The sequence below is a fragment of the Antennarius striatus genome, chromosome 4 (genome assembly GCF_040054535.1).
Source record: "Antennarius striatus isolate MH-2024 chromosome 4, ASM4005453v1, whole genome shotgun sequence".
Classification (NCBI taxonomy): Eukaryota; Metazoa; Chordata; class Actinopteri; order Lophiiformes; family Antennariidae; genus Antennarius; species Antennarius striatus.
Genome location: NC_090779.1, coordinates 20,070,532 through 20,082,394, shown reverse-complemented (window position 1 = coordinate 20,082,394; position 11,863 = coordinate 20,070,532). Strand labels below are relative to the sequence as shown.

At 42.7% G+C, this 11,863-nt stretch overlaps 1 protein-coding gene across 1 annotated transcript; it reads left to right on the top strand.

Moving 5' to 3' along the window:
• Window positions 1–4,032: 4,032 nt before the first annotated feature.
• dhtkd1 (dehydrogenase E1 and transketolase domain containing 1) lies at window positions 4,033–11,369 on the top strand. The gene is made up of 17 exons (XM_068312761.1): window positions 4,033–4,296; window positions 4,484–4,636; window positions 5,082–5,293; window positions 5,524–5,718; window positions 5,848–6,117; window positions 7,108–7,279; window positions 7,357–7,555; window positions 7,745–8,057; window positions 8,146–8,230; window positions 8,335–8,474; window positions 8,555–8,705; window positions 8,808–8,914; window positions 9,037–9,201; window positions 9,277–9,359; window positions 9,545–9,711; window positions 10,520–10,605; window positions 10,694–11,369. The coding sequence occupies exons 1-17, from the start codon at window positions 4,125–4,127 to the stop codon at window positions 10,793–10,795; spliced, it is 2,772 nt and encodes a 923-aa protein (XP_068168862.1). The 5' UTR covers window positions 4,033–4,124; the 3' UTR covers window positions 10,796–11,369.
• The last annotated feature ends 494 nt before the right edge of the window (window positions 11,370–11,863 follow it).

Here is an 11,863-nt window from a genome sequence, read left to right as displayed (position 1 = left end):
CCCTCCCTCCCCCAGTGTGTCATGTCTGGCTAACTTGTTTCTCTTCGTTGTGCTTCTCTTTGGTTATTTCAGATCAGTGACAGATGTCGGTGGGGGGGTTGAGTATATTTATGTGATGTCACACAAGGTGGAGTCGGCAAACATACGACTATCCGCTGACAAAATTTAGAATTCATCCATGGATAAGTTTCCTTTCAGTGTAAAAACACAAGCGTGAAATAAATGATCTGCTGCTCGATGACTGGAGGACTGAAGGAGGTCACGGGTGACGTCATTGGCAGACGAGTTAAATGAAACTGTGTCAAGAACAAATATTCAACACATGCGCCAAGTAAGCAGCAGTGATTCCATTCCTGAATCTGAACCGTCCTAACAGAGTGTACATGAGGATTTGTAATTCATTTCTGCCATTAAATGTTTTTATACTTTAATATTCACAGGATAGTTTGACCCTCATGACTCAGACCAGGAAAACCGACCCCTTGAACTTGGAATCGCATAAAAGTTGATACATATGTCATTATTGGCTGTTCGCAAGATCTACTTCAGTAGCTTTTGATCATCACATTAAACAAGTGAAGCAGCACCATCGGCTATAATTATGTCCTAGTTGGAAGTCAATAAGATTCATGTTGCAATGGCGAATTTTCCACAAGCTCTGAATATTTAAGCGTTTTTGGATCCAGATCAGACTGACCTGCAGAAGAGCTGACGGGTATACCATCTGATTTTTCTAAATACTTGGCTGTGTTATCGCTTAAGTCATATACAAAACTCATAAATGCATCTTAAGGATACTATAGAAATCAAATGGATTGTCTCTCTGGATGTGCCATAACTTAAAAGGTTTGAAGCTATTGTAGCAACCAGTAGATTAAGAGATAGCTATGAAAAATCAGATATATGTTGAGAATGATCACAAAAAATCCAGCTGTGTGTACAGATGTACATTCTAATTTCAAAATAAAGGGTTTTTTTTCATTTGCTTTTTAGTTTCACATATTTGAATTTTGGGCTGATTCAATAAAAGCAACCAGAAGACTAAATAATAAATGATCATCAGATCAGTTTGTAATGTAACATGCAAACCTGAACATGAATCTACACAGAAGCATCGGGGTTCATTCCTCTCACCCACTGTGGATCACCTAAAAGGAGGAACTGTAAAATTGCATGAACTCCTTCAAAGGAATGACGCCCAGCCACTGTGGATGACACCGGGGTCGAAGACAAAACCCAAAGAAGTATTTACCGAACAAAGCAATTTTGCAACCTAAAGTTCAGATTGAGTGATCTCAGGAAGAATGTGTAGGACACACTGAAGAGGACTCAATTTTTATCTAGGATGATAAATGTCTAGCAAAACTATCCCTCAACATTTAGAAGAGTGCACATGTTTGGGTCTCAGATCCAGAGTTACCCCACCATTATGTGCTGATCATTGTCGTCACTGACAACTCGTTTTTAGGTACAGATGTTAAGTCTTCTGGAACAGCTTCTCTGCTCCACTTGCAGTCTTTTAAAAAAGGCCTTAACCGGCTTGTCTTGATGCGATACTATATAATAGGAAATTTGACATCAGTGTATAGCACAAATAAGTGTACTTATCTTTTTTCATTTTGTTTTTTTCTCAAGTTTTGAAGCCATGTTTATTTTTCAGCCCACCTGTTATTTTTATTTCACTTTTTTGTATTTTCTGTTGTATTTTGTCATGAACACAAATAAATGAAACCTAAACCAATGAAGATGGTTTACAATATTATTAACACATAACCTAAATGATTTCTAAGGTGTGTGTGATGATCTCACAGGATTATACAAATATGGAACAACCCTTATATCAACCAGAATTGATAAAGTCCCCTGAATGATGTAAAAACGTCTCTACCTACAAAAAAAATGTCAGTTTGTTTTTATTTAGTGCCTTGGCATTACTGTAAGCTGGACCACAAGCCTCTTGTATAACTCCTAATTGAAACGATGAAATATCGCCACCCAGCGGTAGAGGTTATACACTACGCCGAAAAATGTTAGACACTGTCTCGGTCTGAGATGCAGCTTTTACTGCAAGTCCTGGCATAAAGAAATTAAAAGATATCACTGAGTTATTGGTCACCAACAATTCCTTCATTAAAATGATCTTAGATTGTCTTCTTGATGGCGGAGTAGTGTTTAGCACTGCTGCCTCACAGCAAGAAGGTCAGGGGTTCAAACCCCAATCAATCAATCAATCAAGTTTTATTTATATAGCGCTTAATCATGGCAGCAGACATTTCAAAGCGCTTTAACAGACAGAGAAACCCAACTGAACCCTCCAGAGCAAGCATAAGCGACAATGGCGGGGAAAAACTCCCTCGATGAGGAAGAAACTCCGGGCAGGACCCAGACTCTTTTGGGCGGCCATCCGCCTCGACCCTATCATTTCCAACGTGGCCTTTCTGCGAAGAGTTTGCATGTTCTCTCTGTGTCTGAATGGGTTTTCTCCGGGTTCTCCGGTTTCCCCCCATTATCAGGAAAAACATGCATCTAAGGAATATTAGGTCATGTTGGCCCATAGTGGCGGCGCACCCAGGGTGCAGCGGCTCTAGACCAACTTTCCATCTGGCCTTTCAATTTCATTGTCCCATCCCTGTGTATAATGACAAATAAAGCTCTTTGTTTGTTGTTTGTTGAATAACCAAAGCCTGATATATCGACCCCACTGGTACAATTCAAACTAAAGAAACTCTCAAGCAATTGAATACACAAAGGAACAATAGTGTACAATAACAGATTTACAGGTAGTGAATGATAATAATGTGTACTGACAATAGACAATTATGAAAAAAACATGACTGATTGACTTGAGTGATCATATGTTGGAAATCAAGCTCTGGGCTGCTCTGAACACTGACATGAGGCATTCTCACAGCTGCATATGGCATCTGAGGTTAAAGTCTCAGCTGTTTCTTCTCGCTTGCCCTTGAATGCAGACAAAACAAAGTCAGTGACCCAAGGACAAAACTCATCTTATGTCAAAGCAGAGTCATATTCAGATTAGTTGTGACTGATAATTTATTCACACACCTTCCAATTTGATCAAATTACTTACTTTCTTAATATTATTACAATGCTTATGTTTATAGTAATCACTTCTGGACTGGATATCTGACTGCATGACAAAATTTATGAGTAGAGTATAACTTTATTAACCCTTAAGGAGGTTCCGTCAGGGAAATTAATATCTCCGTCGCACACAGCACAGTAAGTACACAAAACACAGAAAAAGCACACAGAAAGCACCAGCACATAGAAAGTAGTACAACACCAAATAGAAAGAGTGATAAATAACCCATCAAGAATATATAAATAGAAAATCATAAATAGGCATAGAAATAAAAAATTAACAGGCCTGGTTAAGTAAAGGTATAGTGAAATGTACTGTATATACTGATGATATGATACTGATTTTAAATTTGGAATTATGATGCAGGACAAAAAAGTAAAAATGATGATCAATACCTTCAAAAATATAAAAATAGATAAAGCTAGACCACTGCTCCTACTGTCTTGATTAGTAATTAAGAAATATAAAAATATTGAAATGTATCAAACAGGCATCAAGAGTATAAAATAAAATAAATAAAATAAAATAATTCATTGTTGTGTAGATTATATTTTTCATTATCTTCATATTTTTGTTTTTATTTTACAGAGCTGCATTGTGTTGCAAATGTTAGTTGAAATGAATTACGTGACCCCAAAATAGAAATCCTCGTCTGACACCTGTTGCGTGACGTCACGTGGGGTCATTGACCTCGAGCTTTTTGGCTAGCTTAATTTTTTTTTTTTGAACCTAAATTAAAACTAAAGCTTTAAAATAAAGATTAACGTTAAGACCATGATAGTTGAAGATATAACAAAATAAAAATATTTAAAATATTTAAAAAAAAGAAATTATAGTTAAGTATTTTTTTTTTCTACATTGTGTTCCGGGTGAAGCGTGAGCCAACGGGCTCGCGCTGCGCTGAGCACGCCCACGTCATCCCTCTCCGACCAGTATGGCTGCTGTCCTGTAGCTGCTAGGGTGCACTATCCCACACGTTCATTTTACGTGTTTAAGCATTAACGTCTCACCTGTAAATATGCCGGGCATTCTCTGTCTAAAGACGGCTTTGAGCAGCCTGCCTCCTCGCGTCGCACGGCAGGTTGTCGCTTGTTGTTATCACACCGAGAAAGGTGTCTACGGATATCGTCCCAAACCGACCGAGAACCAGCAGAAGTTTGTGAGCGACCGCATCGGGGCATTAAATCAAGGTCAGAGGAAGGAAGTTCCAATCCCAACATGTGTTTGTTCATTTATCACTCATTCATTTTACAGTGATGTAAACAACGTTAAAATCATTGAGGCAGTTGATCCTGATGGAGGATCTGTTGCAGTTCCTCTCTACCTGACACCGGAACAACTTCCTGGTTGCTGACTTGAGGTGTGCTCTGTGTTCAGATCACGGTCTGGCCCGTCTGGTGGAAGCCTACAGAGCACATGGCCACAAAGCTGCTAAAATCAACCCGTTACTACCTCAGAAACCTGTCGCTGACAGTGTCCCAGAGATCGACGTGCTGCGTGGGGCTGTCACCGGACGGCTCAACACCACAGGTGAGTGGAGACTGCATCACCTGCGGAGAGGATGCTCTGGGTTATTTATAGTTTACTCACAATGTTATGCTAAACAAATAGCCTAGACCTGAGTAAATGTTCATGTCTGTTTTGTCCCAATTATTAATTTACTTCTGATCATTTTTCTGTGCATTCAATTCTAGGCTTTTCCTGATTCTCAAGTTAACGGCTGTATTATTTCCTCCTGCAACAACTGGGTCGAGGAAATATTGTAAATTGAGGCAAAATCCTCCACAAACCTTTTTGTTTAGGTTTGTGGAGGATTATTAACTCCACTCATCGTTTACATCAAATATTAAACAGAATCAGAATTAGAATAGGTTTTACTGTCCAGTAGACATACACATTTGAGGAATGTCAGCTTAAATCTAACAAATCCCCAACAAAACCAGTCAAAACCTAAAATTTCTTCGTGTTTCTGAAGGACTACGGCATTTTGGGAAGGCGGAGGCCTCAGTGGAAGAGGTTCAAGCCTACCTAGAAGAAGCCTACTGCGGCCATCTGTCTGTGGAGCCCAATCAGCTGAGCAGCATGGAGGAGAGGGAGTGGTTTGCTGACCGTTTTGAAGAGCTTAAGAAACAAAGTTTCACCACCGAGGAGAGGAGACATCTCTCCAAGATCATGCTTGAATCTCAGGTACGTCCAGAAGTGATGTGACAGGACTGGCAGACCGAGTTAAATAAGGATCTTGTGAGTTTTCTTTTTGTTGTCAGCAGCTTTTTTTCTTTGTGTTTTTCAGTTAATGTGCTTAACTTGTATGTCCTGCAAAGTGATGACTTCACATAAAGACTTTGCATCGTTGATGCTGATGCATAACACAGCCGTTCCTTACGGTGGTGTGATACATTTTCTCCCATAATCCCTAGGAATTTGACCACTTTCTGGCCACAAAGTTTGCTACTGTGAAGCGATACGGAGGAGAAGGAGCAGAGAGCATGATGGGATTCTTCCACGAGCTTTTCTACCAATCGGCCCATAGCGGCGTCACAGACATCATCATCGGCATGCCCCACAGAGGCCGACTCAACCTCCTTACAGGCCTGCTCAAGTTCCCACCCGAGGTAGACGTTTTTAATGAGAAGTAGATTTTTGAAATAATCAATGATGTCATTACATTAGAATGTTTATCCCTGCACGGCTGTAATTAACATCACAGGTGAAGAAGGACTCAAATGGCTGTTTCTCTCCAGCTCATGTTCCGTAAGATGCGTGGCCTCAGCGAGTTCCCTGATGCATCCCCTTCCATCGGTGATGTCCTCTCCCACCTCACGGCCACAGAGGATTTGGATTTTGGTGCCAGACACTCCGTCCATGTGACAATGCTCCCCAACCCGTCTCACCTCGAAGCGATCAATCCTGTGGCTCAGGGGAAAGCCAGGGCCAGGCAGCAGCTCAAGAAGGAAGGCGACTACTCGCACGAAGACAGCGCCCATCCTGGGGACCGGGTCATCTGTCTGCAGGTACTGGTTCACAACTGTTAATGCACAATCATGACAGTTGATCGTGACGTTGCCAACTTGTACATTCATGATCCTCTATGTGGTTTATTTTATTTATTTATTTTTTATTTAACCTTTATCCAGGTGAATCCCATTGAGATTACACATCTCTTTTGCAAGGGAGCCCTGGCCAAGACGGCATCAGCACCCATAGTTAAATAATTTCTTTGTATTTTTGTAATTTGTGGGTTTTATCACTACAAAAGTGTCCTGAGAGACCGATCCTGGGCATACCCTGTACATACCCTGTTATTTCATTTTGGTAACATGCTGTTTCAGTCTGTGCTGTCCAGTCCTGTATAATTCCAGGAGCGAATTACTGCGAGGTTAGCTGTGAGAGAGCTAATGTGATTCAGTTATGAGAATAAATTACTTGTTAGAGTCAAAACATGGCAGCGGTGCTTTAGCGCTCATGCACACATAGAGAGACTACAACAACAACAGCAAGAACATTTCTACTGGATTTATGTAAACATTTCTGCCCTGGTTTGCTCATTGTGGAGCCAACATTTTTCTGTTTCAGTGTTCGAGGTGTGCAGTATCCCACAAAAAAATCACATCCAGAGTTTTTAAAAAAAAATTGATAACCTACAAACGGTTTTTGTAAATGCTGGTGAGCCAGGTGTGAAGGTGTTGGAGATGTGCGAGAGATGGAGAGAGACTCATATGAGTGAATGGTGGGCAGTACAGTTTAAATATTACAATACAATCTTATTTATTTGTGGTTCGATCACAAATTCATGTTTGTATAAGAATCACATGATTTTTAAAAGACAGGCGTTTCTTGTTTTTGATTTATATGACATTTATCTAACAGCTGGAGCAGTAGATCTCCTGTGTGTGTGTGTCTGTGTGTCTGTGTGTCTGTGTGTCTGTGTGTGTGTCTGGATGTCTCTGCTCAGATGGTAAAATGATGATGTTCTAGAAATCTTAACCCTGTCTCCTCCACAGGTCCATGGCGATGGCTCCTTCCCCGGCCAAGGTGTTGTTGCAGAAACTTTGACCCTCTCGAACCTCCCCCACTACAGAGTTGGTGGAAGCATCCACCTCATTGTGAACAACCAAGTGGGCTACACCACCCCGTCCGAAAGAGGGAGGTCGTCTTTGTACTGCAGTGATGTCGGTCAGTCAAACTCTGTGAATCAGTCGGCGCAGGCCGTGCATCCCGTCACGTCCTCAAACAAACGCTTACCTTTGCAGGTAAGATGGTGAACTGTGCTATCATTCACGTCAATGGAGATCAAGCAGAGGACGTGCTGCGTGCTACTCGGCTGGCTGTGGAGTACCAGAGACTCTTCAGGAAGGACGTCATCGTGGACCTGATCTGCTACCGACAGTGGGGCCACAACGAGCTGGACGAGCCGTTTTTCACCAACCCGGCCATGTACAAGATCATCCGGTCAGTTTGCTCTTTTACCTACTAAATGGTTTATTGTATTTCTGTTTCTGTTTTCTTCAGAAGAAAGTATTCCCTGCAGCAACATTTGTATCATTTGTATGGATTAAATGTTTTTATTCCCACCCAAATGTGTCATGGACCACGTCTACTAGTTACTGAATCACATTGCCGTGTGTCACATCCCCACAGATCACGGGAGAGCATCCCTGACTCCTACTCAGACCAGCTGATCTCTGAGGGTCTGATGACCGACGCCGAGCGTGAGGAGATCAAGTCCAAACATTATGGCATGCTCAATGATAAGCTGTCTAACATGACCTTGTACAGCCCTCCGCCGACCAACCTGCAGGGCCGCTGGGGGGATCTAGTGGAACCCCAGGCCAGAATCACCACCTGGGACACGGGCGTCCCCGTTCCTCTGCTGCAGTTCGTAGGAGCAAAATCTGTGGACATACCCGAGGAAATCCAGCTGCATAGCCACCTGGGAAAGACCCACGTACAAGTACGGTCATCTGTCTGTCACTTGTATTGAGTTGTCTTTTGTTGACATGGCAACAGCCAGATAATAATGTCTTCCATGATAAACTCAGGCACGACTGCATAAGCTGGAAGACGGGACCAAGCTTGACTGGTCCACAGCAGAGGCCTTGGCTTTTGGCTCCCTCCTTTCCCAAGGTTCGGCCCGAAGGACAAAATTCATCATATCAAATGTCAGGATTGGTGAGTTTTTACCGCTGTGAAGAAAAGGGTTTTTAGCGTTCAAATGGTTGTTGTTACAGGCTTTAATATTCGAATCAGCGGACAGGATGTCGGAAGAGGGACGTTCAGTCAGCGACACGCCATGGTGGTGTGTCAGGAAACTAACGACATGTTTATCCCTCTAAACCACATCAGCCCTGAGCAGACAGGCTTCCTGGAGGTACAGTCCTTAAAAACCAGACGGAGCATGAGCATGAGCATTTCCTGCTGTTACGTAGCGATGTATGCGTGTGTGTTCAGGTGTGTAACAGCCCGCTGTCTGAGGAGGCCGTGCTGGGATTTGAATACGGGATGAGTATCGCTCAGCCGAAGCTCCTTCCAATCTGGGAGGCTCAGTTTGGAGATTTCTTCAATGGCGCTCAAATAATCTTTGACACGTTCATCTCCGGAGGTAAACTCCTCATTACTGGTAGTATCAGTAGATTCTTGACTACACTTGTGTTATATTTCAAAAAGTCTCCTCACACGTGTCCAAAACTACCGTGTTCGCCAGGTGAAGCCAAATGGCTGCTCCAGAATGGAATGGTGATCCTCCTCCCTCACGGCTACGACGGAGCCGGACCTGAACACTCATCCTGTCATATGGAGCGCTTTCTTCAGGTCATAACACATTCATGTCAAACCAAGTTATATTTTACTTCCGTCAAGGAAGAGGTTTTATTTATCCTACTCGCCGTTATTATTTTTAGGTATCAGCAATTTTTAACTCTTGTGTATCTCAGATGTGTGACAGTAAAGAAGAGGGCGTGGACGGTGACAACGTGAACATGTACGTCGTCAACCCCACCACCCCGGCTCAGTACTTCCACCTGCTGAGGAGACAGATGATCCGTAACTTTCGGAAACCTCTCATCGTAGTCGGACCCAAGACGCTGCTCAGATTTTCAGTAAGCGCCATAAACTTGATGAGGTAGAAACATCTCCTGCTGCTTGTCCTGAATGGTGTATTCTTCTTTTCGCAGGGGGCGGTGTCTAGTTTGGCTGAACTGGCACCAGGGACACACTTCAAACCGGTACTAGGTGACACCTCAGTCTCACCACAAAGGTACACAAAGCCAGATAACGAGTCCTTCAGGTCAATGATTGTTGCCTGTGGATTGTTTTTGAAGTCTTGCATGCTTGCTATAAAACAGAAACAAATCCTGGTGGGTGATATTTATGTGTCCACAGCATTCTGGACGGAAGTCACCTGAATTTTATACCTTACCATGATTACCTTTTTTCATGCAGTGTCCAGAGGGTGGTGCTTTGCTCAGGGAAACATTACTATGCCCTGTTGAAGCAGAGGGAGGCAACAGCAGCCAATCAGAGCACAGCAGTCATCCGGGTGGAGGAGCTCTGCCCCTTCCCCCTGGAAGCTCTGCAGCAGGAGTTTCAAAAATACCCCAAAGTAAAAGGTGTGTGTCTCTGGTTACAGCCGGTATACTGTCCTAACATCCCGACAAAGGTTCAGACAGTGGTATTTGTTCTCCACTGCAATTTCCACTGATCGTACTTGCATTTCTTGCATGTATCGTGACTTTTGAGGCAGTCCCTCTGCTGCATTACATAACACTGCAGTCTGTGACGTTCAAGAAGAAACCTTAAAATGCATCAAAACAACAAGGTAGCTAAAATAAACCGTGTAAAATGAACACAACACTAGACAATACTTTAAGTTGTATGTGGTGGTTACAGGAAGAGAAAGGGAAAAAAATTCTTTCTGTGGTTGTTCAGAGATTCATATTGAGTCATAGTTGAGGCCGTTTATCTGAACAGGTCTGACAATGTCAGAGACGGGAGTGTTAAATCAAGAAAATCAGGTGACCAGGAGGAATCTGAAATATGAGCGTCATCCCATCCGTTTTCTGCTCCGGGGCAGTTATTGTACTGGTGTGTGTTATTAAACTTAATGTCAGTTTTACTCCAACTGCGATCTGTTCATTTTGTCAGGCAGCAATGTCAAACAACTGGTCAGCAGCAGATTCCTTGTTTGTCTCAGTAGAGACACATGAAGACGATTTTCGTGCAGCAGTAGAAGAGAATGAGTTTACCGCCTGTTCTCATGTAGAAAAGTTTACTTGTGTTTTAAATACTGAAGTTACTGTACAGTTAGTTAGTTGGTTAGGTAGATGGTTAGTTAAGAAATGATGACTCACACAAGGGCTTGTCATGGCAGTTTTTTTTAATTATTATTCAAATATTTTTCTTTACACATCCTCTCAGACTTCATTTGGAGCCAGGAGGAGCCTCAGAACATGGGCCCCTGGTCTTTTGTTGCTCCCAGGTTTGAGAAACAGCTGGGCTGCAAGGTGAGCGGCGTTTCCATCAATACTTATCGGTTCTGAAATGAATGTCTGAGGTCACACCCTGCTAGAACGTGTCTTCTCTCTGTCACAGCTCCAGTTGGTGGGTCGACCTGCTCTCCCCGCCCCCGCTGTGGGCATCGGGACCCTCCATCAGCAGCAGCATGAGGCCATCCTGACAGATACCTTCTCCTAAGATTCAACAAGCCTGGGTGGCGCAACAGCTACGGCTCTAACACAGAGCTGGTGCTCGGCGCACCGCCTCGTCAGTGATATGTTTAAGGATTTGAGTCCGTGGAATTCTGAATATAAAGAATTGTTACAGTTTAACTATGGAAAGTCCGATTTTACAGGGATCTACTGGGATAAGTGGAATCTAGTATGTACGTTTTCATGAGAGAATAATAATAATAACCGACAACATCAGTCAGTGTTACTTTAGAATGAGCCTTTTGTACTGAGGTAGCTGCACTAGTTATAAAGCAACAGGCCAGTCTTGGTCCTCAAATCAATCCCTAATCATTCATTAGCAGCCAATCAGAAGCAGGGTCATGACCTCACCATTCTGGGAATGGCTGTTTAGACTTGAGTTCAGCACTTTCCGCCTCCAGATGACACAAAATCACAATGAGACCTATTTCAATTTTTCAAGCTAATGAAAAACTTTATACTAATTTATACAAACACTTGATTTTAATGTGAAGGCAAATGTAAATCTACAAAACCACGATGTGCAAATGGAAATGTTTTTGAATAAATCTATTTTTGTGTTTGTGCTTCATCGATGACGTTTGTGTAACAACAGCAATGTTAGTTTGATGACTTTAATGTAATTTAAGTCAGTTTAAATGTAACCCTCAATGTGTTAACAGGATTTAATCAAACACTTTGGAGAGAGGAGGTTACTCACAGAACAATCCATTAGACTTGTAATTCAGATTTTATTAATCCGTGCAAACAAAAGTTGCGGAAAAATGAAACTTTTACCATCTGGGTGGGGTGGGGGGGGGGGGCGTGATCAGCCCCACGGCCCCCAGTTATTTTTCTGAACGCCCTTGTCATTAAAATTCAGCACACGTCCAGATGAAACCACGCAGTATCTGTATTTGCAACAATCATACAAACTTAGTTTAAACGCATTTCAGCAGGAACAGGCGCAAACTGCGCCGAGTGCGCAGGAGTCACCGCTCCGGAGATCGCTGCTTTGGTGCAATGCGAACGCTTGAGCCGCTCCTGGCGTGAGACAGACGGGCGGGGAGCAGCA

Coding starts and splice junctions, on each gene's coding strand:
- dhtkd1 (XM_068312761.1), top strand. CDS start 4,125: ATGCCGGGCATTCTCTGTCTAAAGACGGCTTTGAGCAGCCTGCCTCCT. Junction 4,637..5,081: donor CGGACGGCTCAACACCACAG/GTGAGTGGAGAC, acceptor GTGTTTCTGAAG/GACTACGGCATTTTGGGAAG. Junction 5,294..5,523: donor AGATCATGCTTGAATCTCAG/GTACGTCCAGAA, acceptor CATAATCCCTAG/GAATTTGACCACTTTCTGGC.